The sequence below is a fragment of the Hyperolius riggenbachi genome, chromosome 3, assembly GCF_040937935.1.
Source record: "Hyperolius riggenbachi isolate aHypRig1 chromosome 3, aHypRig1.pri, whole genome shotgun sequence".
NCBI lineage: Eukaryota > Metazoa > Chordata > Amphibia > Anura > Hyperoliidae > Hyperolius > Hyperolius riggenbachi.
The window spans coordinates 305148649-305173500 of NC_090648.1; the positions used below are offsets into that span (position 1 = coordinate 305148649).

Here is a 24852-nt window from a genome sequence, read left to right on the forward strand (position 1 = left end):
CGCCACAATCTCCTATTGGAGTCAGTCCTCTCCTCCACTAAACTGGGGATATCCTGATTCCTTGTGCTAGTGTGTGTACCTCCTTCACGTCAGCTTATGCATTGCATGCTGACTGTGGAGAATACACCTCCAAGCTTAACAATATCAGACACACTTTTATCATGTGGGAAGGCTGCAGATCATCCTGCTCCAGGCATAACAGTACATTGTCTTCACATAATTCCAGTACACTGGTATCAGAAAGACAGGCAGACCCTTCTGATCACTACCAAAAAATAATGTAGCCTGTGCAAAATAATAAAAATGTTGGCCCATCAAGGAACATGTATAAATTATGATGGATGTGTGAAGCTTCTCAAGTTAAAAATGATTATGATGTTGTTGTTACATTTGTTATTGAAGAAGATGCCTAAAGCGAGATTGTGGCTCGAAAGCCATTGACAAGAAATTAAGGAGGGAGTAGGTGGAGGACTTAGTCTGATTCTACAGCTAGAGGTGGTCTTTTATAGTGTCACCTAACTGTTATCAGTTTTCCCTCTTGTCACTTTACTAACAGTAATTAAGAAATAGGCCCCGTAAGAAAATAAGAGGACGATTAGCCCTGCCTCCTGTCACATGTGTCAGTCATGGACTACACCCAACTGCAAGACAAGTGCAATGACAGTGAAGAAATACTGGCCCTATGTGAATAGAAGATTGGTTGATGAATAAGTTACATCAGGAAACATTCCACAGGGAAGTAGCAAACTCAATGATGTGGTGGAAAAAGCTTCATCCTATGGAGAAGCAGCAACAACACCCATTTCTTGGACATGTAAGTAACCAGGAACTTTGGAACACCAATACGTTTGGGCCTCTAAAAGCAAATAAGAAATGGGTGGGGCTCCTTGAAGCTAAGTAGCTGCAGTGCTCACTCTGGGCCAGTAACTACCATTTCACACTTCTCAACCTACTACAGGCCATTAGCACATATGTGCAAGCCATAGCAAAGAGAGAAATTCATTCAATGATTTTAAAATACTGCCAAATCCACAAGCCTGAAGTTAGCTGAAGAGTTCTAGAGCTCCAAAAAAAGTGGTTACTCTTTCAACTTCCCTTTAAAGATTTAATCTCTGATGTGTTCTTATTAAGCGTTTTGGAACAGATACATCCTTTGTGATTAACAGCATCAAATGTCAGATGCGGTGACCAAAGCTTTCCCAGAATAATTTTGTGCACTTCTGATTTCGCAAACCACTGCTTTGTCATTGGATGACAAATAATGACATGTAACCCAATACCAGCTAATCATAATTTGGTAAGATTAAACGACTGAGTAAGAAAAGAACTGGTGAACATCACAGTGTTAAAATGAGGTCAGCTAACTGACTGAAAATGCTTTACTGTGCTGTCTAAGGAAAAATGTTTCTTGCAGTTAAAGTCTTGTTAAACATACTTATTTCTCTTAGCTTTGAATAGAACAGGGATTGCAAGAGCATCTGATATCATTAGAACTTATATGAATCCATTAGAAAATGTGACTAGAACTGCCCTTATTTTGTGTTCCAGTTCCAAGCATCACATAGATAGGAAGGTAAAGGATATCTTCAATCCAGGGACACCAACAGAATATTTTATTTAAAAACTCAAAAAAAGGAAAAAAAGAGATACGTTTCTAGTCTTCCACTGTAGTCTATTAATATGGGCCTATAAACACAAACTAACCGATTCCTACATATTAAATGAATAAATCCCTTGAGAAAACATCAATAATGCAACAGGCTCACCTGAAAACTATTCTTTTTTCTTGAATCTTATGAGTACAGTACTAGTTACATATAAAAGGTCCTGAACAGGAAGTGAGTCTATCTCCCCTATCTTACCACAGACTGCGATCAACCCTAAACTAACCGTCCCTCCCCTCTCTACAGGGAAAAAAAGTTTATTATTGTTATCAGTGTCAAAGTTGGGAAGATTTCCACTCAATTCCTCTTTCCTTAGCATTTATCACTGGGGAATGTAAGATAGTGAATTTAAAAAGGAGGTTTCATCTTTGGAAAATATAAACTACCGTAAATTATAAATATTATTTGTACTGGTTTTTATTAGAAAGAGAGACAGAGAGAAAGCACACTCGATTTACGCATAGCGAAGTACCGCCACTATGCGTAGTTAACATGTGTATTACATAGTGAGCTACGAATGCATTACTCGCGTCTATTTTTCCGCATGCGATTGTATGCTTACAAATTTACGCATTGGAAAGGGGAATGTACGCATAGAAGAGTTCCTGAGGTAAGCCTCTAAAGAGGAATTAATGCGTAAATTTTTCTGCATATGGCCATAAGCATTCGCATACAATATGCTTCACTAATTGCGTATTTTAACGCGTAGTCTACGAAATGCATACAAAGCGAATATTTGATTTCAAAGCCGTAGTTTGGCGAAGCGTAATTGCGTAAAACTACGTGTAGTCCCAGCGTAGCGAAGTTGGCTGACTACGACCATCCCTGACTGTGAGGGCCAAGAAAACAAAATCCCTTATCTCTTCTGCTAGCTGGAAACATATCTATTAATTGCAATTGTGTCACCCTGTATTCCCTGAGTGACAATAGAAGTGATCATAAAGAACTACAAATATCAGTCTTATCCACAATTTTATTAAAATAGAAAAAAAAATCCTGCATCAACCTAACACATGGGGCAAAGTGGGCTGGTCATTATATTTTCAAGGAGACTTAAAATGATATGGATGCTGCCAGGGGCGTAGCAATAGGGGGTGCAGAGGTTGTGATCGCATCGGGGCCCTTACCAGAACTGCAGTATTAGTTGTTTATTTGCCCTGTGCTCATAATAATCCCTTCTATAGATGCTTTGAATAGTGATAATCATTAACAAACTGTTCCCCATCCCCTTCTTGCCCCCCTGACACTGTAGTTGCCATTGGCAGGTTTTGGTGCACCGTATCAATTGTTATGTATAGAGTGCTTAGGGGGCCCCAATGTAAAACTTGCATCAGGGCCCTTGGCTCCTTAGCTACGCCACTGGATGCTGCTATCTTTAATGCTCAATTTTAAATATTTCCATTTGCTTAGCTGTCATGCTGATAACTTGGCTCTATTAATTAGTATATGTATTCAATATAATTGCGCTGCTTCCTAATGTTACACAGCCAGAAACCTCGTGGTAGAGTTCTCCCAGTTACATTTTAAATACATTGTATGGTGTATAGGCACTCCCACATAAAGTGACAGACAAAGTTCCAATAATTATCAAAAGTCCTCCTCCACACAAAACGAAAATCCAAGTCGTTTTGTGTGGAGGAGGACCTTTGATAATTATTGGAACTTTGTCTGTCACTTTATGTGGGAGCGCCTATACACCATACAATTTATCTAGTAATTCTAGTAATTAGTGGGTAAGATCACCTGATCTGCATACTCGTTTTGGGTCAGTGACAGCCAAATATAGTGTAGTATTTTGATGTGTGCACAACCAACTAGCAGTGAATTATACTCACAGACATGGGTCACTGAGAATAGCCCCGCTGATTCACAGGTGGGGAAAATGAGCCCAGCCCAACTGGGAATAAAAGTCTTTCTCTGGATTTAAGGGAACAAACCCTCCACCAAAGGTGGATAGGGAGTTATTGAGAACAGAGAGGGCAACATACACTAAAACAATTAAAAATGGTTTAAAAGTGGGTTGTAGTGGTGAACTTACCTCTCCATAGAACTACTCCAAAAACGGAAAGTTGAAGAGATTAATTTATTTAAATATGAAAAAAAAACCCTCTCACTTGCAATGCATTTCTCGGGCTATGCCCGCTTCATCAGCTTCAGTGGCCTGAAAATATTACAGACAGAGCAATAGTACAACAGCCAGGCAACTGACATTTTAAAAGGGAAAAAAGATGGCAACCATCATATTCTAATTACTATATTTTTTTTTAATATGCTTTAAACTGATGACTCAGATAAAGACACGTTTGGAGCAATGGTTGATGAAATTACACTACTGACAATGGAAACTATAGACATGTAATCTAAATGTGGTTTTAAATTTGTAAGATGATCAGAAAATAATATTTAAGACATAGCATCACTGTAACATAAGGAGCACTGACATGAATCCCAAGCAGTCTCTACATTTCACAGATGACAATGTCATACTGGTATGATTACAAAGTTGTGTAAATACACAAGTCAGCCGACAGCGCGTCAGTTTTTCCAGGCATAGCTGATTGTTTGGAGAAATGTTGGAAATTACAATGGTATTCTGTCTGCAGACTACACCGCAAAAACACCACTACTACCATTTCAATCAGTTTGTGTCTTGTCTGAAAGAATAAATCCAAGAAATATGGTTGACTTGTTACATGAGGGTAGTGAATTTTAAGGAGACAACCATGTTTAAGGCTGACTACATACATGAGGTGAAGGTTGGCCAGACATTACTACAAGCTTACTGTAGAGTGTAATCTGCAGTCTATGTGACCACTGTAGATATAAGACCAAAATGACTGTTCTTTCATGACTATTTAGCTGACAGTCTGATTTCTGTACAGACAACCCCATGTTCTGCATCAACATAACTCTGTAAACCACCAACTGGTTGGCTTTGTTCCCTCAGTGGAAAAATTCCAAACTCTTCTTCCCTTCCTCTTCTATATGGGACAGCAGCCTGCCCAATCCTAATGAGCAGCTATTTAGTTGGAAGAATCACAAATTATCATTTTGGTCATCAAGGATGATGATTTGTACCAGGCTTTAATCTTTCTTTTAGAAGATAACAACACAAGGCATGATTCTATGTACTCAGCAGATCACCACAGCACCAACATTGTTGTCTCAAGGGAAGTTTTAAGAACAGTTACTGGATTAATCAAAAGATTCTTCTGATGGCTAGAGATGCCTGGCAAAGCCTGAAGTTATCGATCATAATTGTTATGATAACCAGTCCTGCTGAGTTGTTAGGATGAGGCAATAACCACTTAATATTTTGCTTATGATAAGTATTGAAGGCAAAAGTGAAACAAAATTGACCTTAGGCACAAATTGCATTTATTTTCTAGGTTGGGGGTCTGTATTCTGTTTTCCAGTATAGCTCATGCAGATATTTACTTTGCCATTATGAGTAATGCTACTGTAGGAGTAAACAACTACACAAAGCAGGGGCTCTAGCTCTTTTCCACACCTGCAATAATTGAGTAGCTAGAAGCAATATAGACATTCCCAACCATGTGACCATGCATATTGACCATGATTTAATTGTAGCATTACCTACTATGGCAGATTGCAAGCCGTGCAGAATGGATCACTGTTTATAGACACAAATGCATTTAGTAACGTTCCTCTATCTGGCTGGTATTTTATATATTTTCAGCATTAAATTAGATTGTAACTGATAAAGGCCCTACTATGCTGTGACTGCTGCCAGGTTTTCAAACAAACTTATCAACCTTAAAATAAAATCAAGGTATTGTTTCAGTAGTGATCTTTAATAGCCTTTTAGGAATAGCATGCAGCACAGTTTGAAACAGTTGCTAAATTATTTTGGAAGCGACTGCCTGGCGGCAATAGTATAAATATATATGTTTATATATGTTTTGAAAGTATAATGAACTGCCTAACATCTGATTAAGTCTACGAAATAGGAACTCAGGGTGGATGACTTTAGTTGGGTATCTCTAACACAATAAATTGGTTGACAACTGACCTAGAAGTCTTTTTTTGACTTGTTGCAATCCCACTGTGATTAGACTGAGTTGCATATCTGGCTGCCAGACTGTGTGAGAAGAAACAGAACAATTAAATAAAAGCATTTTCAACAACATGCAGCAGAAAACACAGAACACTATGCAAATGGGTGGAACAATACACTGCACTACAGGTACACAGTTAATGTAGTGGTAGCTCTAGGTTGACAGACATGTACATTAGAAACAGTCACATAGAATGGGCTGACATGAGGTAACAGGTAAAGTGATTAAGAAGCAAGAAAACAAAGGTGATGTGATTCAACGGTCAGTTTAGGATGGAATACAATAAAGTAACAACTCCTTTGTTTTAGCTAGTGATGTAAATGTTCATCTGACATGTTTATAAAGTTTAAATGTATCACATAGAATGGACAGTAGCAGTTTTCACACTAGTGTGTTTTTTTTTTCTTGCAGCTAATCTAAAACCTTTCCTTCTTTTTCGAAGCTGCCACATTCCAGGGACCACAGGCCTTTTCACACTGTAAACTGTGTTTGCATATGCATTTTCCATGCATATTTTCTCAGACATACCATGCATGTTAGTTCACATCAAAAAGCATGTGTGCGCTCAACTTATTTTGATAGAAAAAATACAGATGGGCATGCGGGGGAAAAAAATGCTCCAAGGTTTTGTGTTTTTTTTCCATGGATAGAAAATTGCATTTGATTCACAGTCTGTCAATTCGGATGTGTTTCCGCAAAGTGAAGAAGTGGACACTGTGTAAGGCCTTACACAATAGTGCGGTCACAGGTGAGAAAACTAGTATAGTCACTTCATAGTGAATGCGCAGCAGGAAGTGCACATATCAATAATACTGGTACCAATGACAGCAAAGTATCATGCACTGTGCAATTGGCGCGACCCGTCGTACATGAGTAATGTGAGCAATGCTTTGGTAACCCATTAACAACCAATTTATTTAGAGGCTTGCAAGTGCTCCAGGGCAATTCATTTTAGCACATTTTTTATGTCTTACTTGTTACATTTCCTTGCTTCTACTGCTGTAATGTGTATTATACTTGTCACTAGGGTGCAGTGGGAGACAATAAGAGGACTTCTGCTTTCAGTTTCTATATTTTCTGCTAGCAGAGAGAGAGATCAAAGCATTCCAAGAATTTACAGCACTACCAGTTCTGTCCACTGAGGTCAAAAGCTGTGACTTATCTCAGCTTTCTAACTCTATTGAATCTGCTAATGGGTTAAAAGCACATTAACATACCAACAAGTCACACTACCTACGTACTACAGGTCGCGCTAATTGTGCAACACATGGTACTCTGCCGGAGTTAGTACCGATAATATTGCTGTGTGCTGCCTGAGCAGTTTTACTCAGCTATGTGAATCAGGTCCATAGGGACTATGGGAAAAGGGAAAGTATAGCTCTGTTATATAACTACATTGAGAAGATTAAAGTAACAGAAGTAATCATTTAGCTAAAAAGGGGTAAGAAAATAAAAATAATAAATTCAATGCTTCAAGCTTCCATAGGTAAATGCATCAAATAAGGGTTACACAGACCAAAATGTATGCTTGTTTTCATTATGAAAAGAAAATTCTTGAAGGCAAACAAAATAAAAAAGCATGTGACAGTTTCAGTGCTCAATGTCGCTTTACAAACACTGAAGGAAAAGAAAGGAAAGTCATGAAAGATACTTCAAAGAAACAAAATCACAGGCTAGGCATATGCTACCAATGCGTTAGGCAGAATCCATGACAAGATTTTTCTCTTTTATTTGTGTAGAATGCAGAAAAACTAGAATGTGTCAGGTACTTCCTGTCATAGACATAACTGGATATGAGATGAAATTTCCTCACTGTCTGAGTGAGGATATGCCCCATATCATATCATATAACCGATTAACCGTTATTGCAAGAGCTGGCACCTGCTTTGCAACTTTATTCCCAACATCTGTTCTACTGAAAACTATGCTTGGTGTGATTGTGTGGTGTGCAATAATTCAGCTGTAAGTGAACATTTGTGGTTACCCACAATGCACCTCTGCTGAATATGCAAATTATCTCTTTATGCCCTTGTAAGCCAGGATAGTATCCAGAACCGCTGGTGTCTAGCAAGCCTATAGCTTTACATTTTACAGAGCCACATCAACCCCACATGTAGACAGCCTGTTTGAGACTTTTGGTCCTCCTCAGTACATGGCAGGAATTGATATGGCTGTATGGGATAGTACAACAGAATAACCAAGCAGCTCGGGGTGACCCAAAATGTTCACTTAAAGCTGAATTCTTGCAAAATTTCCTTCTGTTTTAAGAGGGCAAATCACATCAAGCATTGTTTTTTAGTAGGAGGGCTTTTCAGTCTCTTTTAGCCTCCTATACATTCCTAGTGGTCTGGGTCACCCCAAGTTGCTTGGTTACACTGAAAACTATAAAATTGTGCCAGTCACAGGATCAGAAAGATAAGGAAGACCTACCCCTAGCCCCAACCTGCTCAAACAGGGACACAGACAATGAAACAGCTGGCAGGTGTTCCTTCCCCTCTCTATCCAAAATGGTCAAGGGCACTTGCTATCTTTTCTCTCTATACATTGGTCCCGACACCGAAATATTCTGCACAAGAGTGAAATCTCTCTTTCTTAAAATAAATAAATACACACAAACACATGCATATACACGCACACACAAGAACAGAGAATTGTACATGCCTGGAAAACATTTGTCTCCATGCGATACCAAAGTCCCTCTAGTAAGACTAGAAACATGCTCCGTACATTGACTATCTTGGTCCTTCTTCATCTCATGAAGAGTTACCTGGCCTTGGCTCGACTTATTGCAATTGCTCCTTTTTTTATTGCCTGAGGAAGCAGACTATAGACCTGCAAAGTGCGTTGCAGCATGTTTGGAGTGATCATTAAATATTTGTTTCTATCTCATATACTTTTATCAAGTCTTCAATGGGGAGGTAAGTCCACCACTGCCTCCCTTTTAAACAGGTTGTAATACATTTTATTGTATACTGGCATTTCCATTTTAATACTACTTCAGCTATTCACCCTGGTGGAGGGGTGTCAGCCCATCTCCTACAGAGAGCGACTTCTTAAGCTGAGTGGAAACAGGTGAACTTCTCCATCAGCGTATACAGTGGTTACCAGTGGTTACCTAGGAGGTAACCTACCCTTGTGAGTGGCCATTTTTCATACTCATTCTTTTGACTCAATATCTAAAATACTACACTATAGTGGGCTCTCGGTTGTTCCCCTTTTTTGTTTATTAAGCTGTGTGAATGAGGTAATCTTCAGTTTTGCTTTTAGTGAGGTCTCAATATATTTATTATGATATGAAAATGTACTATACGGTCAGCTGTAAAGATGTATACTGTACTTTTATTTTTTAAAGAGAACCCGAGGTGTGTTTAAAGAATGTTATCTGCATACAGAGCTGGATCTGCCTATATAGCCCAGCCTCTGTTGCTATCCCAAACCCCACTAAGGTCCCCCTGCACTCTGCAATCCCTCATAAATCACAGCCGTGCTGTGAGGCTGTGTTTACATCTGTAGTGTCAGTCTCAGCTGCTCCCCGCCTCCTGCATAGCTCCGGTCCCTGCCCCCGTCCCTTCCCTCCAATCAGCAGGGAGGGAAGGGATGCAGGCGGGGACTGGAGTTCTGCAGGGGGCGGAGAGAGCAGCAGACTGACACTATAGAGATAAACACAGCCATCTCTGACAAGCTGTTTGTCAGCAGCATGGCTGTGATTTATGAGGGATTGCAGAGTGCAGGGGGACCTTAGGGAGGTTTGGGATAGCAACAGAGGCTGGGCTGTATAGGCAGATCCAGCCTCTGTATGCAGATAATATTCTTCAAACCCACCTCGGGTTCTCTTTAATGCTGGTTGAGTCCCTTTTCCTACTCCCTTCCTGTCTTCAGTAAGACCGCAAAATATTAAATCAGTGCCCAAGAATCAGAAGTAGAGCCTAGCACTGTGAGGTGGCCAGCAGTGTGACCAAGCTGAGAGCCCCACCCTGCTGTTTGTGTCAATGGACACTAATGCTAAGGACATCTTTTGCATTAAACATACTTCTAAAAATGCAACAGTACATTTTAAAGAGAATTTTCTTACACTACTATTTTCTTACACTAATATTCTTACACTAAAAAACATACTATTCTAGTCCTTATTTTCTCCTGGGCCCCTCTGTGCTGTTTCTGCCACTCTCTGCTGCAATCCTGGCTTGTAATTAACAGCTTTAGGCAGTGTTTACAAACAAACTAACCAGCTTGTGATAGGCTCACATAAACAGAGTGTGTGAGTCATACATAGTATGCAGGGGGCCTACAAAGGGTGTGTATCGCTTCTATCCAATCACAAGCAGCCCTGCACATTCCACACATTCAAGCCTTAGCCCGACAGACACGACAGAGGAAAGGAGATAATATTTATTACAGAGACAGTGCAATTAGGAAAGGCTGCAGTAAGCCAGAGCACATTAGAACAGGCATAGGAACTTATAGGATAGAAGAACTAAGGCTGAAAAATGTGTTACAGAGCCTCTTTAATATGCCCAGTCAAATCAGCTGACCAATACTGTGATAATCAAAGTTGAGTGAGAATGAATTCTTAACAGCTTGCAGTTTTACTTAAATATATTGTATACTCAAACCACTGCAAAGAGTCCATCAGTATGAACAAAGGTTTTATGCTGAGGGTACCTAAAATGTATAAGAACATTGATTTCTTAAGACTGAAAACGGACACGAAGACTGAAAATGGACAACAGTGGAGTACTTACTGTTAGTGAGAGCAAACATGGACTGGATTTACTTGATGACAAACAATGGTACCCCTCATCTGGGGTAAGTCAGAATGTAGGGAGGTTTGCAGAGAGGTCAGTGATTTGGAGATTGTGCTGCTGCAGTTTTGTGCAGTATTCAAAGCAAGAAGCTATTTTTGCTAAATCCATAACAGCCAGGATTTACTTGTTAAAGTACTCACTATGAGAATTACTACAGTTACCTAACTGCTAATTTACTGACCTTCCAGCTATTTTTACACTTGGTGCAGTGTGATCTCTAACAATTGCAACGTAGTGCAACTAAATATAAAAAAAAATAAGTGAGGCATACTTTCCATTGAAAGTATGCCCCACTTCCAGGGTTACCGCGCAAGTCATCCAGTGACACTGCATGTGCATGTTGCTGCACAAGGACCCACTGCACCTCATTCAATGTGATAGCCCCATTGTGCTATCACTACTTCTGCGACGGGGTGCAGCAGTTTTCTTCAACGCCATGTACCACCCTAAGTGTAAAAGGGGCCTCCAGCAACCACACCATGCTCTGAAATGATTTGGCTGAGAATTGCAAATACGTGTCCACTACATTCAGCAATCATCTAAGGGATCCCTTTTGTTCTCCAAGCTTAGTTATACAATCCCTTGGATGAGACCTCTGAAGTACATTCTACAGTCAGGCTCCTTTCCATTTCATTATTACACAGGCAGAATAGTTAACAATTCTGCCTCACAACAATAGATTAGGAAGGTTAGGGGAGGTACGAGCACAGTTAAAGTGAACCCAAACCAAACATTTTTTTAATTCAAAATATTTAGTTGCTCCATTCTGACACATACAAAGATAAATAAACACTCCTTCAAGCCTACGAGCATTTCAGTGCATGTTTTTCACCCCTCTCTTTTCATAACTAGGGTTATACAGGTAGCAGCCATTACTTTTGAGCTTAGTAGGAGGTTTTAGATCATGGGTGTGTTTGTCATCAGCTACCCTCCCTCACAGGTGCGCCATCTATGTGAAATCTCACACAAGCTGAGATCACCTCCCCTGTGACATCGTCAGTAGCAGCCTGTGTTTTGTTTTTTATCTCCTCCACCAGTCTGCCGGATTCTGTCCCGGCAATATGAAAGGAAGGGAGAGGTTCCTCCAATAAATGTAAACTATTTTATATTTGTCATCATACAGCTGAAAAAAGGCTGCTATTATTATAATTTAGAAAATAGATTTTATTTCTGAAATCTTGTATTTTTAATTTGGGTCCACTTTAAAGAGAACCAGAGACGAAGCACCCTCATGTATTTTACCTATATATATCAATGGGAACATGACAGTAAACACCTACTCTGCTCTTGGTTTCATTCTTCTCTGCTAAATCTGCCTGTTATCAGCCCTGATAAGAATCCCCGACTGAGCATTCAGTCTAACTTTGCCCGATATGATTATAGCTGAGTCATCCTTCTGTGATGTATTTTCAAGCCCAAGCAGGCCCCCTCATGGCTCTGCTTTCCTGCTATTTACCATCAAAGCAGCAAAGCTGAGCCACAAGGGGGCAGGCTTGGGCTTGAAAAGACATCATAAAAGACTGATTGAGCTATAATCATTCAGGTGAAAGCTAGACTGAATGCTCAGTCGGGGATTCTTATCAGGGCTGATAGCTGGCAGATTTAGCAGAGAAGAATGACACAAAGAGCAGGGTAGGTGTTTACTGTCATGTTCCCATTGATATATATGGTAAAATACATGAGGGTGCTTCGTCTCTGGTTCCCTTTAAGAAAGAAGATCAACCATAGAAGCTGCCACTAATATGTCAGGCTACTAGTTTAGGGTTATCAGGTAATATTACCACACATTGGGCCTTATTCCATTCACTTTTTCTCCTAAATGTTCATCTTCTGTTTAAAAAAAATAAAAACTTTTCAACACTCTGTTACTGTAACGCTACCAAAAAGTAGGTGAAAAAGTACTATGAAAAATATTCTGCTTATTGTATTGCTCGCTGGTGGCTTAAAAGGCGTTATTGATAAAAGTGTTAAATGTCACCTAGGAGGAAAAGCAAATTTAATAAGGGCCATTATGGTAGTTTATGGTTAAAGCAACACTGAAGACAGGCATCCAATTGACACAGTAGCTGAGCTGCACACACAAAAACATTACTAGATTATTATTATTTTTAAATTACAAACAATGTGATCTCCAGCCATTTATGGCTGACTGGAATGGCAGGACCAGATGGAGACAAGACCAGATGAACATCATTCAATGCAGCCAATGCAGTGCCGAGTTTTATGTAAACTGCAAAGCCTGGTCAGCTATCCAATAGATGCGTTTGCCCGAAGGGATGGGCATTTGAGCTGAACATTGAAGACATAGAAGAGCATGGGGTATTCCCAGGACAAGAGGAGGAAACACTGTCTGCAAATTAGTCCCCCAGGAGGTTTCACCACCCTCCATATATATATATTTCTACCTGTATACTGAAGGTGTGTGTCTGATACAAAATACATTTTTCATTCATTATAAGACTGCCAGATAGAAACCCCTGACTATTTGTACTGTGCTCAGTGTTACTTTATAGACAATAGGGAAGTAGTTTAGGGTTAAAGGAACGTTTGGTTTAGGCAAAGGTGAATATTTAGGTTAGCGTTCGGTATTTGGGAAGCTTAGGTTTAGGATTGGAGTTTGCTGGAAATGTAGGAGTCAGAAAGGGGCTAATATTAGTGTTAGGCACCAAAGGTAGAAAGTGCAGGTTAGGCATAAGATAAGGGTGGAGTTAGGATGAAGCTAGGTGGGAAAGGGGGAGCTGGGGCATGACAGGTAAGTAGGATTAATTGTATCGCATCAGCCAGTTTAAAGAGGAACTGTAGTGAAAATAACATAATGAATAAAATTGATAATTTTTTTTACTATATTCATTTACAGATTATTTAATCAGTGTTTGCCCATTTTAAAATATTTCTACGTTATCTCTGATTTACATTCTGAAATGTAAATGTAAATGGTGGTGACATCTTTAGTTCTGCCTGATCTATGCAGAATAAGAGTTATTGCTTGCTTGGCAGTTGGAAAAAGCTGTTATTTCCCACAACGCAAAGAGGTTCACAGACAGCAAACTATCAGGACCTTGGTCATAACATCACACTGTGGGAGGAATTTCACCACAATATCGGCCATACAGAGCCCCCGATGATCACTTTAAGAAAAGGAATAGATTTCTCATGGGAAAGGGGGTATCTGCTACAGACTGGGATGAAGTTCAATTCGTGGTTAAAGTGCCTCTTGAATGATGCTGACTGATGCTTTAAACAGATTTCGGGACTGTGTACGACAATGGGAGGATCATTATATCACAAGCTCCTTTGGAAAAAAAGCTAGTTTATCTTCATACCTGGTGGTAGGGCCCTCGGCACTGCATAAAATGTTGGTAGTTTATATAAATACAGGAATTACAAAATTAAAAAATACATTTTTCAGAATGCATGCAATGCAACCATATTCACACTTCCTTCTGTGAATCAGGCAAAATGATACAACGTCATTCAATGCAGAGTAAGTCGGGGACAGAATCACCTTTACAGTAATTCTATCATGCAAACAAATGACTCATTTAATAACTAAGTGAGATCAGGCATAGTGCAGGAAAAGGGGAGAACATTACAGCACATGATGTCATAGCCGTGTCATACCTTGACTGCATATCTTGTTGCGTTTTGGGCTGACTGCCTTCAGCGGGTGGAGGGGAGTGAGTCACGTGCTGCTGGAGCTCCACCAAGGACTGATAATACTGCTGCTGCTGATGCTGTTGCTGTTTAAACCGTGACAGACTGAAAAACAGTCCCAAAATGGCTTTCAAATTTCCATTCTTTATTTCTGTAATGAAAAATAGCCAAACACATTGATGCACATTTCAAAGGAGAAAACAAAAAAATCTAAAAAAGTGGAATGCTATTTGGCTAACAAGCTCTGAGTGACAGGTTTTGGACTGGTCATTCTCATCATGGGAGTTTGAAAGGGTTTCCTTTGCTTTAAAAAGCTCTCTTTAGAAGGTAGAGTGTACACATGGGTAGGCAGGCTGGCCAGCATCCCTCTATACAGGGATGTAACAATAGACCCTGCAAGGGATGCATCCGCATGGGGGCCCAGAAGCTGCAAGGCCCTTAAGGGGGGGGGGGGGGAAGTTTTTCTTCCCTGTCCTGAGAGACTGACCACTAAGGGCACAGAGAGAAATAACTTTCTGCTCTCTGTCTGCACAATTGTTCTAATGACTGCGTCTGCTCAGCCACTGATAAGCAATTATACAAAGTTTTGTAGACAAAAATATACTGAAAAAAAAGAGTCTGCAGAGACAGTTCGGCCCCCAGCCTCTCCACCCTCTCCCCAAGTGCTGTGTACTGTAGTGATGCTGAAGGAATCTGCAGAGCCAGTTCTGCTCCACCAGAGATGGACATAGTGACTGTAATAAGTTGAGACTGGGAGCACACTCTTCTGTCGGTTTCTGTATGCATTTTCTGCACACCATGTGTGTCTGTAAGTGTGAAAATGCCTGCAGTGCTTCACTGCTGTCTGTTTTATCTGCATGGTGTAAACACATTCAAGTGTGCACTAGGAAATCTAATAATATTGATTGTCAGTTTACCTGTGCAGAAAGTGTGTGTGTGTGTGTGGGGGGGGGGGGGATCCAAAGTTTCACAGGGGGCACCAGTGATTTCTAGTTACGCCCCTGCCTGTGTAGGTCTTTGCCAGGGAGTTGTTATGAAAACAATAAAGCAGAATCAAAGAGTCCCCCATGAGAAGATGGACAAGTCAAAAACCTGTCCAAAAGTTCAGGGCCATCAAGTTACTAATACCTAAAGCAGGTAACCGCTACATGGGAAAAAAGTATTTGGCAGTGTATTTTACTCGGAGGCCCCTTTAACACGAGGACATTTTCATTGCGTTGCATTACCCTTTTTTACCACAGGGTAACGCTAAAGCAATGAAAGTCTATGGGACATCTCATACCTGATGCGTTGTGGTGCGATGCGCCGGACATATCGCATCTGACACAAAAGCATCAGCGAGTTACTGTTCAACATCCGCAGCAACGTACGGTGACCGGAAGTCATGTAAGTCAATGGCGACGCGTGGTGCGCATGCGCGGATGCGCATTTTTCAATACACTTCCATGCAATTCGTATTGCGGCCACAGGAAATGAGCGCTAGAGAGCCTCATTTCCAGTTTGGCTTGCTGCCAGAAGTGAGATTACCGCGCATTATCGTTGGTATTTCTCAAGCCTGTTTTAGCGTTGCGGTCCAAAATGCTGGTTGCTGGTGTGAAACTGGCCTGAGACAAATGTACATCTCATATGTATGCGTACAGCTCCAATTTACAGTTTTTCGTAATAGTGGTCCTTTATTTTTAGACTATGTGATAAAACCACAGCCATAGATAAACAGTTTGTTACTGCAGTGTTCTTTTACAGCTCTCTGTGTTTTGCCTGGAGACCGGCCTTAACTTTCTCAAAGGAGCTTATCCCTCAGCCAGCATGTGGGATGATTATTCTAACTGACGTCTCAGCAAGCGAAATGGTTTGAGCCAGCCCTGGCACAGAGCATGAAAAATGTGCAAATAAACATAAAACAGAAAGTTATGCTAACATCTCACCTCCCTGTGTTATGCATCCCCTCGCATCACATCAGATGCTGTTCACTCTCAAAACATTTTTTAATGTTAACAGTCAATGAAAAGAGATTATGTAAACACTCCAGCTAAAACGTGTCAAGTTGCTGTTTGTTTTTAGAAGATTATGCATGACCTTATTTCCCCACTCTTTTATTTGCTGTCCTCTAGAGAACTTCTGTTGTCCATACATGACCTGTAGTAAGTGGTGTGTGAAGGTACTCAGCGTTTATTCATTTTTATCTAAACATAACTCTGGAACAAAACACTGCTAATCCCAAACAGACTTTAATCTTAGTCACACAGTTGGGAGACATGAAAAAAGCTCAAATATTAGTCATGATCTCGACTGAGAAAAAAAACAGAACTCCCTATAATCAATCTGTAATACATACAGTAAGTCAACACAATATAGTATTTCAGAGGAAACCAAACAATCTAATCTAAATAATAATCTTATAATATTGCACTGTAAAATCAAGACTCTAAAGGTGCGTACACACATGCGACTATAGTCGTTTGTAACGATCGTTCCCCGATCTTTACCAACGATGATCGTTACAAAAAACAAACCACCGACTATTAAGGCAAACGACGAACGAGCCAAATCGCTACAAAAGAAAGTTCTGTCTCGGCGGATTTTAACCAACGACAATCGTTTGCAAAAGTAGTACATCGTTGGAAATGGTCGTTCGTACTAGGCTTGACATGCGCATTTCACTATTTCTCTGTGAAACTTCTCATTTTTATGCGCAGGCGCAATAGTTGCTTTACGTGATGTAACGTTCGTTCTAACGATCAGATCGTTACACACCTTTTAAAACTATCTTTACTTAGGTCGTTCTTTCATCAATTAAAAGTTTGTTCGTCGTTCTCAACGAACGATCGTTGTCGCATGTGTGTACGTAGCATTACATGGCCTCAATGTTACTGGAAAGGTCTGTGGAGTTAAATTAAAAGTTAACACTATTTTCACAAAACTGTTTAAATGCAGATTAAACTCTAGCAGGGGTTAAGCTTTTTTTTAAATGTAAAGTTTTAGTCACTATTTTAAAACTATATATATGTCATTTTTTTTAATTTCTTTTTGGAAGTTTAGATTTAAGAAGTACCTGATGTATTAAAACACAGGTGTTAATTCCAGGCACAGTGCTGGCCAGTAGGCTGCTAACTCCCCCACCTGGCAGATAGTTGCAACCTTGTCCTATTCAGTCATATGGGGACTACATTAATCTAGCTAATATAGTGGGGGTGGTTTATTTGCTCTGCCCTTTTAACCCATATCGCCTGAATGACAGCCTATCATGCCTATAACTTTCTAGTGGGGAAATGCAACTCGGGAGGAGGGGGGGGGGGTGCATTCAGATCTGGAGCAGCACATTGGATGTGTTGATGGTGATTGAGTTTGATGTGCAAATCATGAGTGTTTGAACCACGGGGAGGTGGTGGTGCAACTATTGCTGAAAGATACTGCACTGTTATACTGTCTTCTGCTTTTCTTTGAGGTTTATGACTGCGTAGACTTACAGCTGAAGATTGTAGTTACATCTATCCAATGGGACTGTGTTGGACTGTATGGTTGTCATATTGAGGGTCATTTCATATATACCTTACATACATTTGTTTGACACTTATTAGGCTACTGTAAAGAGCGCTAACACCTATATTGATTAAAGGGATACTGTAGGAGGGTCGGAGGAAAATGAGTTGAACTTACCCGGGGCTTCTAATGGTCCCCCACAGACATCCTGTGTTGGTGCAGCCATTTACCGATGCTCCGGCCCCGCCTCCAGTTCACTTCTGGAATTTCTGACTTTAAAGTCAGAAAACCACTGCGCCTGCATTGCCGTGTCCTCGCTCCCGCTGATGTCACCAGGAGTGTACTGCGCAGACACAGATCATACTGGGCCTGCGCTGTGCGCTCTTGATGACATCAGCGGGATCGAGGACACTGTCACGCAGGCGCAGTGGTTTTCAGACTTTAAAGTCTGAAATTCCAGAAGTGAACCGGAGGCGGGGCCGGAGCATCGGTGAGTGGCTGCGCCAACACAGGATGTCTGCGGGGGACCATTAGAAGCCCCGGGTAAGTTCAACTCATTTTCCCCTGACTCCCCTACAGTATCCCTTTAAGACTTCGTGCTGATTGCTTTGTCAGCTTGGGTTAGCCTGACATGTTATTCTAGTATGTGTAGGCTTGCCTGTACCAATTCTGTTAATGACCTTGGCTTGTGACCTTGTTTGTGCAAGTTATCTGCTTGTCTGACCTGATTACGCTAGATCTCCACTTGCCCTTGGCTTGTGACCTGACAGTGGTTGATTGACACATGCCCAAACCTTGGTTTGTTCCTCAACTCCAAACTCCACATAACAGTGCTTCCTGTTCGCTCCTGTCACTAATGGGGCAATCCCAGATGTCTCGACTTGGTGGCTACCAGGCAGCGAAGCAGTCTGATGTCCACTACGGGTAGCTACTCCTAAGTTAGGGTTTTGAGAGACAGTAGGAACTTTTATTGCAAAACATGTGTAGCACAACAAGGAGGGGGGGTTGGAGCAGGCAACAGGAGAGAAGCCCAATCCATTCACGCTCAATTTTATGAATGAGTGATAGGAGGTGGCTCATGTCAGTCACTGTGCTGGCACTGCAACATTTTCTTGGGGACATAGACTTGAAGTTTACAGGAACCAGTTGTTAAACATTTTTACACAATCTGCTCACAGGAAACTACTAGGACACTAGCGTTCTTAAGTATGTATTTACAGGTATACAGCCGTAGGCAAGCAAAGCAAAACAATGGTTTTCAGAACTTAAAAAAAATCAATTGTAATAGGTAATACTTTTACAAAAATGTGTTTTTTTTCTACCGTCATAAAAGTAATATGTGTAAGGCTGGGTTCAAACTTTTGTCATTTTGAATGCAAGCCCTATGTGTGATCCAGTCTGTTTATGCACATCTGATATTGTACCCAATGGTGTCCATTTAGTATGCATTTTGACAACCTGAATGAGGAGGGGTCTGATGGTGGATGAGTGATATGTTTGTCACATCTGTTTTGAGTTGAAAGCATTAGTAGTGTAGTGTAGTAATGAGAATGGATGTTCAGTGCTTTGCTGTGTATGGGATCATACTTGCTCCATATTCTTTGTATTTTGTATGCTTTTGTTATTTTTCTAGCACATCTGAAAACCATCTACATGACACTAACACACAGTTCAATACTTCTTTCAAACTCCACTCTGGAAACACTGTGTTAACTGATGTTGCTACTATTCTGTTTTGTTTATATAAGAGATCTGAAACCCTAAAGCATGAATCTTGTTTTACTGTACATCAGTAAAATAAACTTGGACAACCCTCTAATATGCACTGTGGACTGTGGTGCTCACATTAAACAAGTTGTGTTTTCCATCCCTTCATCTGGTGCACAGATGAGAATGGTGCTGTCGTATCAAATACTGATGTCACTAGCTGGGCATAGACACTTCATTTGATGCAGAAAGTAAAGGACAAGGTGTTAAACTGAATCCACCTGAGGTTATTAAGGCCAGAAGCCAGATTTGTAATTTGGCAAAGAGATTTGTAAGTTATTCATTTATTGAGTTTATTTTGTTTGTACATGTATTCATCTTTCTATGCAATCCCTTTACTCCTTATAACTGCAGCTTGTGGGAAGGAAAAATAGAAATTCTCTGAAAGGCCTCTTGCACACTGCATGCATTTCAGATTCCGATTCCGCTTTTTAATCTGTTTTTACATCCGATTCCGATTCAGATTTTTAATCTTAACTGCATGCTGCGTTTTTTGATCCGTTTTTCTGTTGAATGTATTCAAGGAAAATCGGAAACGGAATCGGAATCGGAATCGGAAACGGAATCGGAATCGGAATCGGAAAACGGATTTGCAGTGTGCAGGGAGCCAAATGGTGATTAAAAAAAAAAATGAAACCTGACAGCCAGTGCCGTAACTACAGAGCCATGGGCCCCTGTGCAAAGGGTACACTGGGCCCCTCCGGACACTTTACATATATAATAACTGCTACACACATATTGTAATTTATGCTATTTTAAAGTATCCTTCCATTCCAGTCCTCAGACAGACAGCATGGCATTCACCCCAGTCTTCCCAGTACCTAATGAAGGGGAAATGGGCAGGCCGGTCTCAGAGCTCCCTATATGGGGGTGTGGATTGGCAAGAGGGAGCCTAATAGTCTGTAAATTGAGGTAGTCCGGCCCAGGTAGATTATAATACCTACTGTAAGTGAAAGCTACATAGAAAGTAAAATATTTGTAGTGCATTTACTCTTGGGTAAATGTACATCTTATATACATGTATATATGAGTTTTAAATGTTACTTTTTACCATAGTGCCCCAACAACTAACACACGAGACAATAATGTGAAGAGACAGCTCAGTGTGGCCAAGTATGCCTGTTCATCTTGGGTAAATAGGCAATGGACCTTCTGCAATGTGGAAATTCAACTGAAATTAAACCTGGTAGATTATTAATCCTTAAGGGGCAGAAAAGTAACAACAATAACAATAATATTTTTATAGTGCTTTTCTCCCTGGGGACTCAAAGCGCTGTGACCCTGCATTATGCAGTCTTAGAGGCTCGGGGAAAGAGGTGAGTTTTAAGCCTTTTTTTAAAGCTGTCCAGAGAGGGAGCCTCTCGTACTGATTGTGGAAGTGAGTTACATAGAGTTAGGGACTGCGTAGGAAAAGGCCCGAGCACCAAATGTATCCTGGGAATAACCAGCTTCATCTTGTTGGCAGAGCGAAGGGTGCGTGGAGGGACATATAGTTCCAATACATCCGCTATGCATTTGGGTCCCATGTGGTTTAGAGCCTTGAATGTCAGCAGGCAGATCTTAAAATGGATTCTCCATTTTACTGGCAACCAGTGAAGAGTTTGCAGTACTGGGGTGATGTGTGAGCTGTGGGGGGCATTGGCTAGGAGTCTGACTGCAGCATTCTGTACTAGTTGTAAGGGGCGCAGAACCTTATCTGTAGATCCGATGAACAGGGCGTTGCAGTAGTCTAGGCGGGAGGATACAAATGCATGAACCAGGGCAGGTAGGTTTTCAGCTGGGGTGAGGTGTTTGATTTTCGCTATATTTCTTAGATGCCTGCTGTCTGAGTTTTAGATTTCCATCCAGGATCACCCCAAGGTTTCGCACAGAGTCTTTACACTGTACGTTATCTCCCGCAATTGCTAGTTTGAAGTGGGGAGAGTTTTGGACTTTATCCATTATGTGTGGTCCTACCACCAACACCCCTGTTTTGTCAGAGTTCAGCCTCAACCAGCTGGTGTTCATCCAATTTTGTATATCCACTAGACACGCATGTATGGATGCTGATGGGTCTTGGGTGCCAGGCTTGAAGGACAGATACAATTGTGTGTCATCTGCTTATCAATGGTATCCTTGGCCATAGTTCTGGATTATTTTGCCCAGCGGGAGCATGTAGACTGCAAAGAGTAATGGTGATAGCACAGAACCCTGTGGAACTCCATAGGCAAGTGGCACTGAATTAGAGTAGTGTGTAATGTATGGACATGGGATATAGAGATGAAATCCCTTTATGTTTGGTCAAATATTGTTTAAAACCCACCTTCCATGTTAAAACACAGAGCCGTGAATGGGAGATATTTAGATTGTATATCCTTAGCTAATAATATGATATAGTAAACTAAATGTCCAGGTCCCAGCCAAGCACCATTATAACTATATGGGAGAAAAACATGGTAGTAAACTCGGGTATAACAGAACTTTGGTGTAGGTAAACCTGTTTTTTGGCCCCTGCAGTATTCTGTATGCGGATATAGGGCAAAGGGACTGGGTGCATGCGTCAGTTCGACACCCATGAGCAGTGGTTGGTAGGTAGGCAGCCATTTGTAGCCTGCTTGCTATCTGCACACTACTGAGGCCCGGCGTATATTAGCTCAAGAGCATTGGCTGGTGCATGTGCTAAAAATCTTAAGCTGCATCAACAGGTGAGGCCTATGCTTCCTGTGTAAGCTGCTTCCTATCATCGGTGACTTTCCTGTACATGGCTGAAGTGCTACAGTATCATGCACACTATCAGTACTGTAACAGCGTCAACTGGTGTGGTGAGACTTATGCTTCCTGTGCAAGCTATTGCTGATTATTGCATGCAAATCCCTGCATACTGAGCACTGTGTATTTTGATCTATCTTAGACGCTGCCGGTGTTTAACTCCCAATTATTGAGTGAATTAAGATAAAGTACTATAGTATACTTTACAGTGGCTTGCAAAAGTATTCGGCCCCCTTGAAGTTTTCCACATTTTGTCATATTACTGCTACAAACATGAATCAATTTTATTGGAATTCCACTTGAAGGACTAATACAAAATGGTGTACACGTGAGAAGTGGAATGAAAATCATACATGATTCCAAACATTTTTTACAAATCAATAACTGCAAAGTGGGGTGTGCGTAATTATTCAGCCCCCTTTGGTCTGAGTGCAATAAGTTGCCCATAGACATTGCCTGATGAGTGGTAATGACTAAATAGAGTGCACCTGTGTGTAATCTAATGTCAGTACAAATACAGCTGCTCTGTGACGGCCTCAGAGGTTGTTTGTCTAAGAGAATCTTGGCAGCAACAACACCATGAAGTCCAAAGAACACACCAGACAGGTCAGGGATAAAGTTATTGAGAAATTTAAAGCAGGCTTAGGCTACAAAAAGGATTTCCAAAGCCTTGAACATCCCACGGAGCACTGTTCAAGCAATCATTCAGAAATGGAAGGAGTATGGCACAACTGTAAACCTACCAAAACAAGGCCGTCCACCTAAACTCACAGGCCGAACAAGGAGAGCACTGATCAGAAATGCAGTCAAGAGGCCCATGGTGACTTGGGACGAGCTGCAGAGATCTACAGCTCAGGTGGGGGAATCTGTCCATAGGACAAGTATTAGTCGTGCACTGCACAAAGTTGGCCTTTATGGACGAGTGGCAAGAAGAAAGCCATTGTTAACAGAAAAGCATAAGAAGTCCCTTTGCAGTTTACCACAAGCCACGTGGGAGACACAGTAAACATGTGGAAGAAGGTTCTCTGGTCAGATGAGACCAAAATGGAACTAAAATGCAAAACGCTATGTGTGGCAGAAAACTAACACTGCACATCACTCTGAATACACCATCCCCACTGTCAAATATGGTGGTGGCAGCATCATGCTCTGGGGGTGCTTCTCTTCAGCAGGGACAGGGAAGCTGGTCAGAGTTGATGGGAAGATGGATGGAGCCAGATACAGGGCAATCTTGGAAGAAAACCTCTTGGAGTCTGCAAAAGACTTGAGACTGGGGCGGAGGTTCACATATCCATGTTTTAGAATGGCCCAGTCAAAGTCCAGATCTAAATCCAATCGAGAATCTGTGGCAAAATCTGAAAACTGCTGTTCACAAACGCTGTCCATCTAATCTGACTGAGCATGAGCGGTTTTGCAAAGAAGAATGGGCAAGGGTTTTAGTCTCTAGATGTGCAAAGCTGGTAGAGACATACCCTAAAAGACTGGCAGCTGTAATTGCAGCAAAAGGTGGTTCTACAAAGTATTGACTGAGGGGGCTGAATAATTACGCACACCCCACTTTGCAGTTATTGATTTGTAAAAAATGTTTGGAATCATGTATGATTTCCGTTCCACTTCTCACATGTACACCACTTTGTATTGGTCTTTCACGTGGAATTCCAATAAAATTGATTCATGTTTGTGGCAGTAATGTGACAAAATGTGGAAAACTTCAAGGGGGCCGAATACTTTTGCAAGCCACTGTATATAGTTAAGTGACAATTTTTTATATAGTAAACTTCTGATGGAGTAAACAACTTGGCCTGGTCACTTGGCATTTACTATAAAGGGAATCCACTGTACTGTATATGCAAACAGAGAGAGCTATACAAGCATTTATGTCATCCCAAACTCTAGTATTTTGCTTATACAGGGTGGGTAGGATAACCAGTAAACATTCTGTAATGTAAGAAGTAAGAGAAATGTCATTCCGTATTTTTATTGCCTGTTGCTATGCTTGTAATGTGCCTATGGTAAGCAATACGTTTGTTGGGCTTTCTGAAATGTGAACTGTCAAACACTCCCTTTAGTTCCATTCCCATTTTATTTAAAGAAGAATTTGACTAAGCAGTATATGCTGCTAATCCGCTTTCATGACATCATCCCAGGATACCGTGATAGATATAAATTAATTAATTCAATAAAGACATAAAATATAGCTTCCCTCAAGTTCTGATCAAGCCAATCTCTGTGAAATAAGAGCCACTCTAAATAAGAAATATTGGAAAGCAGTCATTTAGTAAATGTGGCCAGCCCAATATCCTGAATATTCACATCCTTTTCAGCTGACATCTCTGTTCTTAGCTGGATGTGTTTAGCATGGAAACTGAGGTGACATAAAGAGGCTACATTAGGTGACATGGTACAACCCTGGGTTGTTTGTCTCATAAAGCAACAGTGGGACATCCACTTCTATCTGCTATTTTGCAATGGTAGAAAAAAAAGGTCGTCTTACTCCCCAATAGCTTTCTCCAGTCATCGCTTTTGGTTCCTGTCAGGAATCAGTGTGTGAAAACTGCTGCAAGAAAAAGTGCCTTTATCAGCCTCAGTGGTTCTTAATACAAAACAGTCATGGTAGAAACATCCAACTGCTGACTGTTTTGGGACTTGCTGGTT

General features: G+C 40.9%; 1 protein-coding gene across 11 annotated transcripts in view; it reads right to left on the reverse strand.

The window, feature by feature from the left end:
* NAV3 (neuron navigator 3) overlaps window positions 1-24852 on the reverse strand; it is an 805693-nt gene that overhangs the window by 256047 nt on the left and 524794 nt on the right. For 10 of the 11 annotated variants that reach the window (XM_068276636.1, XM_068276638.1, XM_068276635.1 and 7 more), the window contains 2 exons: window positions 14170-14353; window positions 5698-5766 (listed from right to left, as the gene is read on the reverse strand). In XM_068276636.1, the coding sequence (XP_068132737.1) occupies window positions 5698-5766; window positions 14170-14353 (253 nt within the window). The remainder of the gene's footprint in view (window positions 1-5697; window positions 5767-14169; window positions 14354-24852) is intronic. The other variant, XM_068276633.1, reaches the window with a different exon arrangement.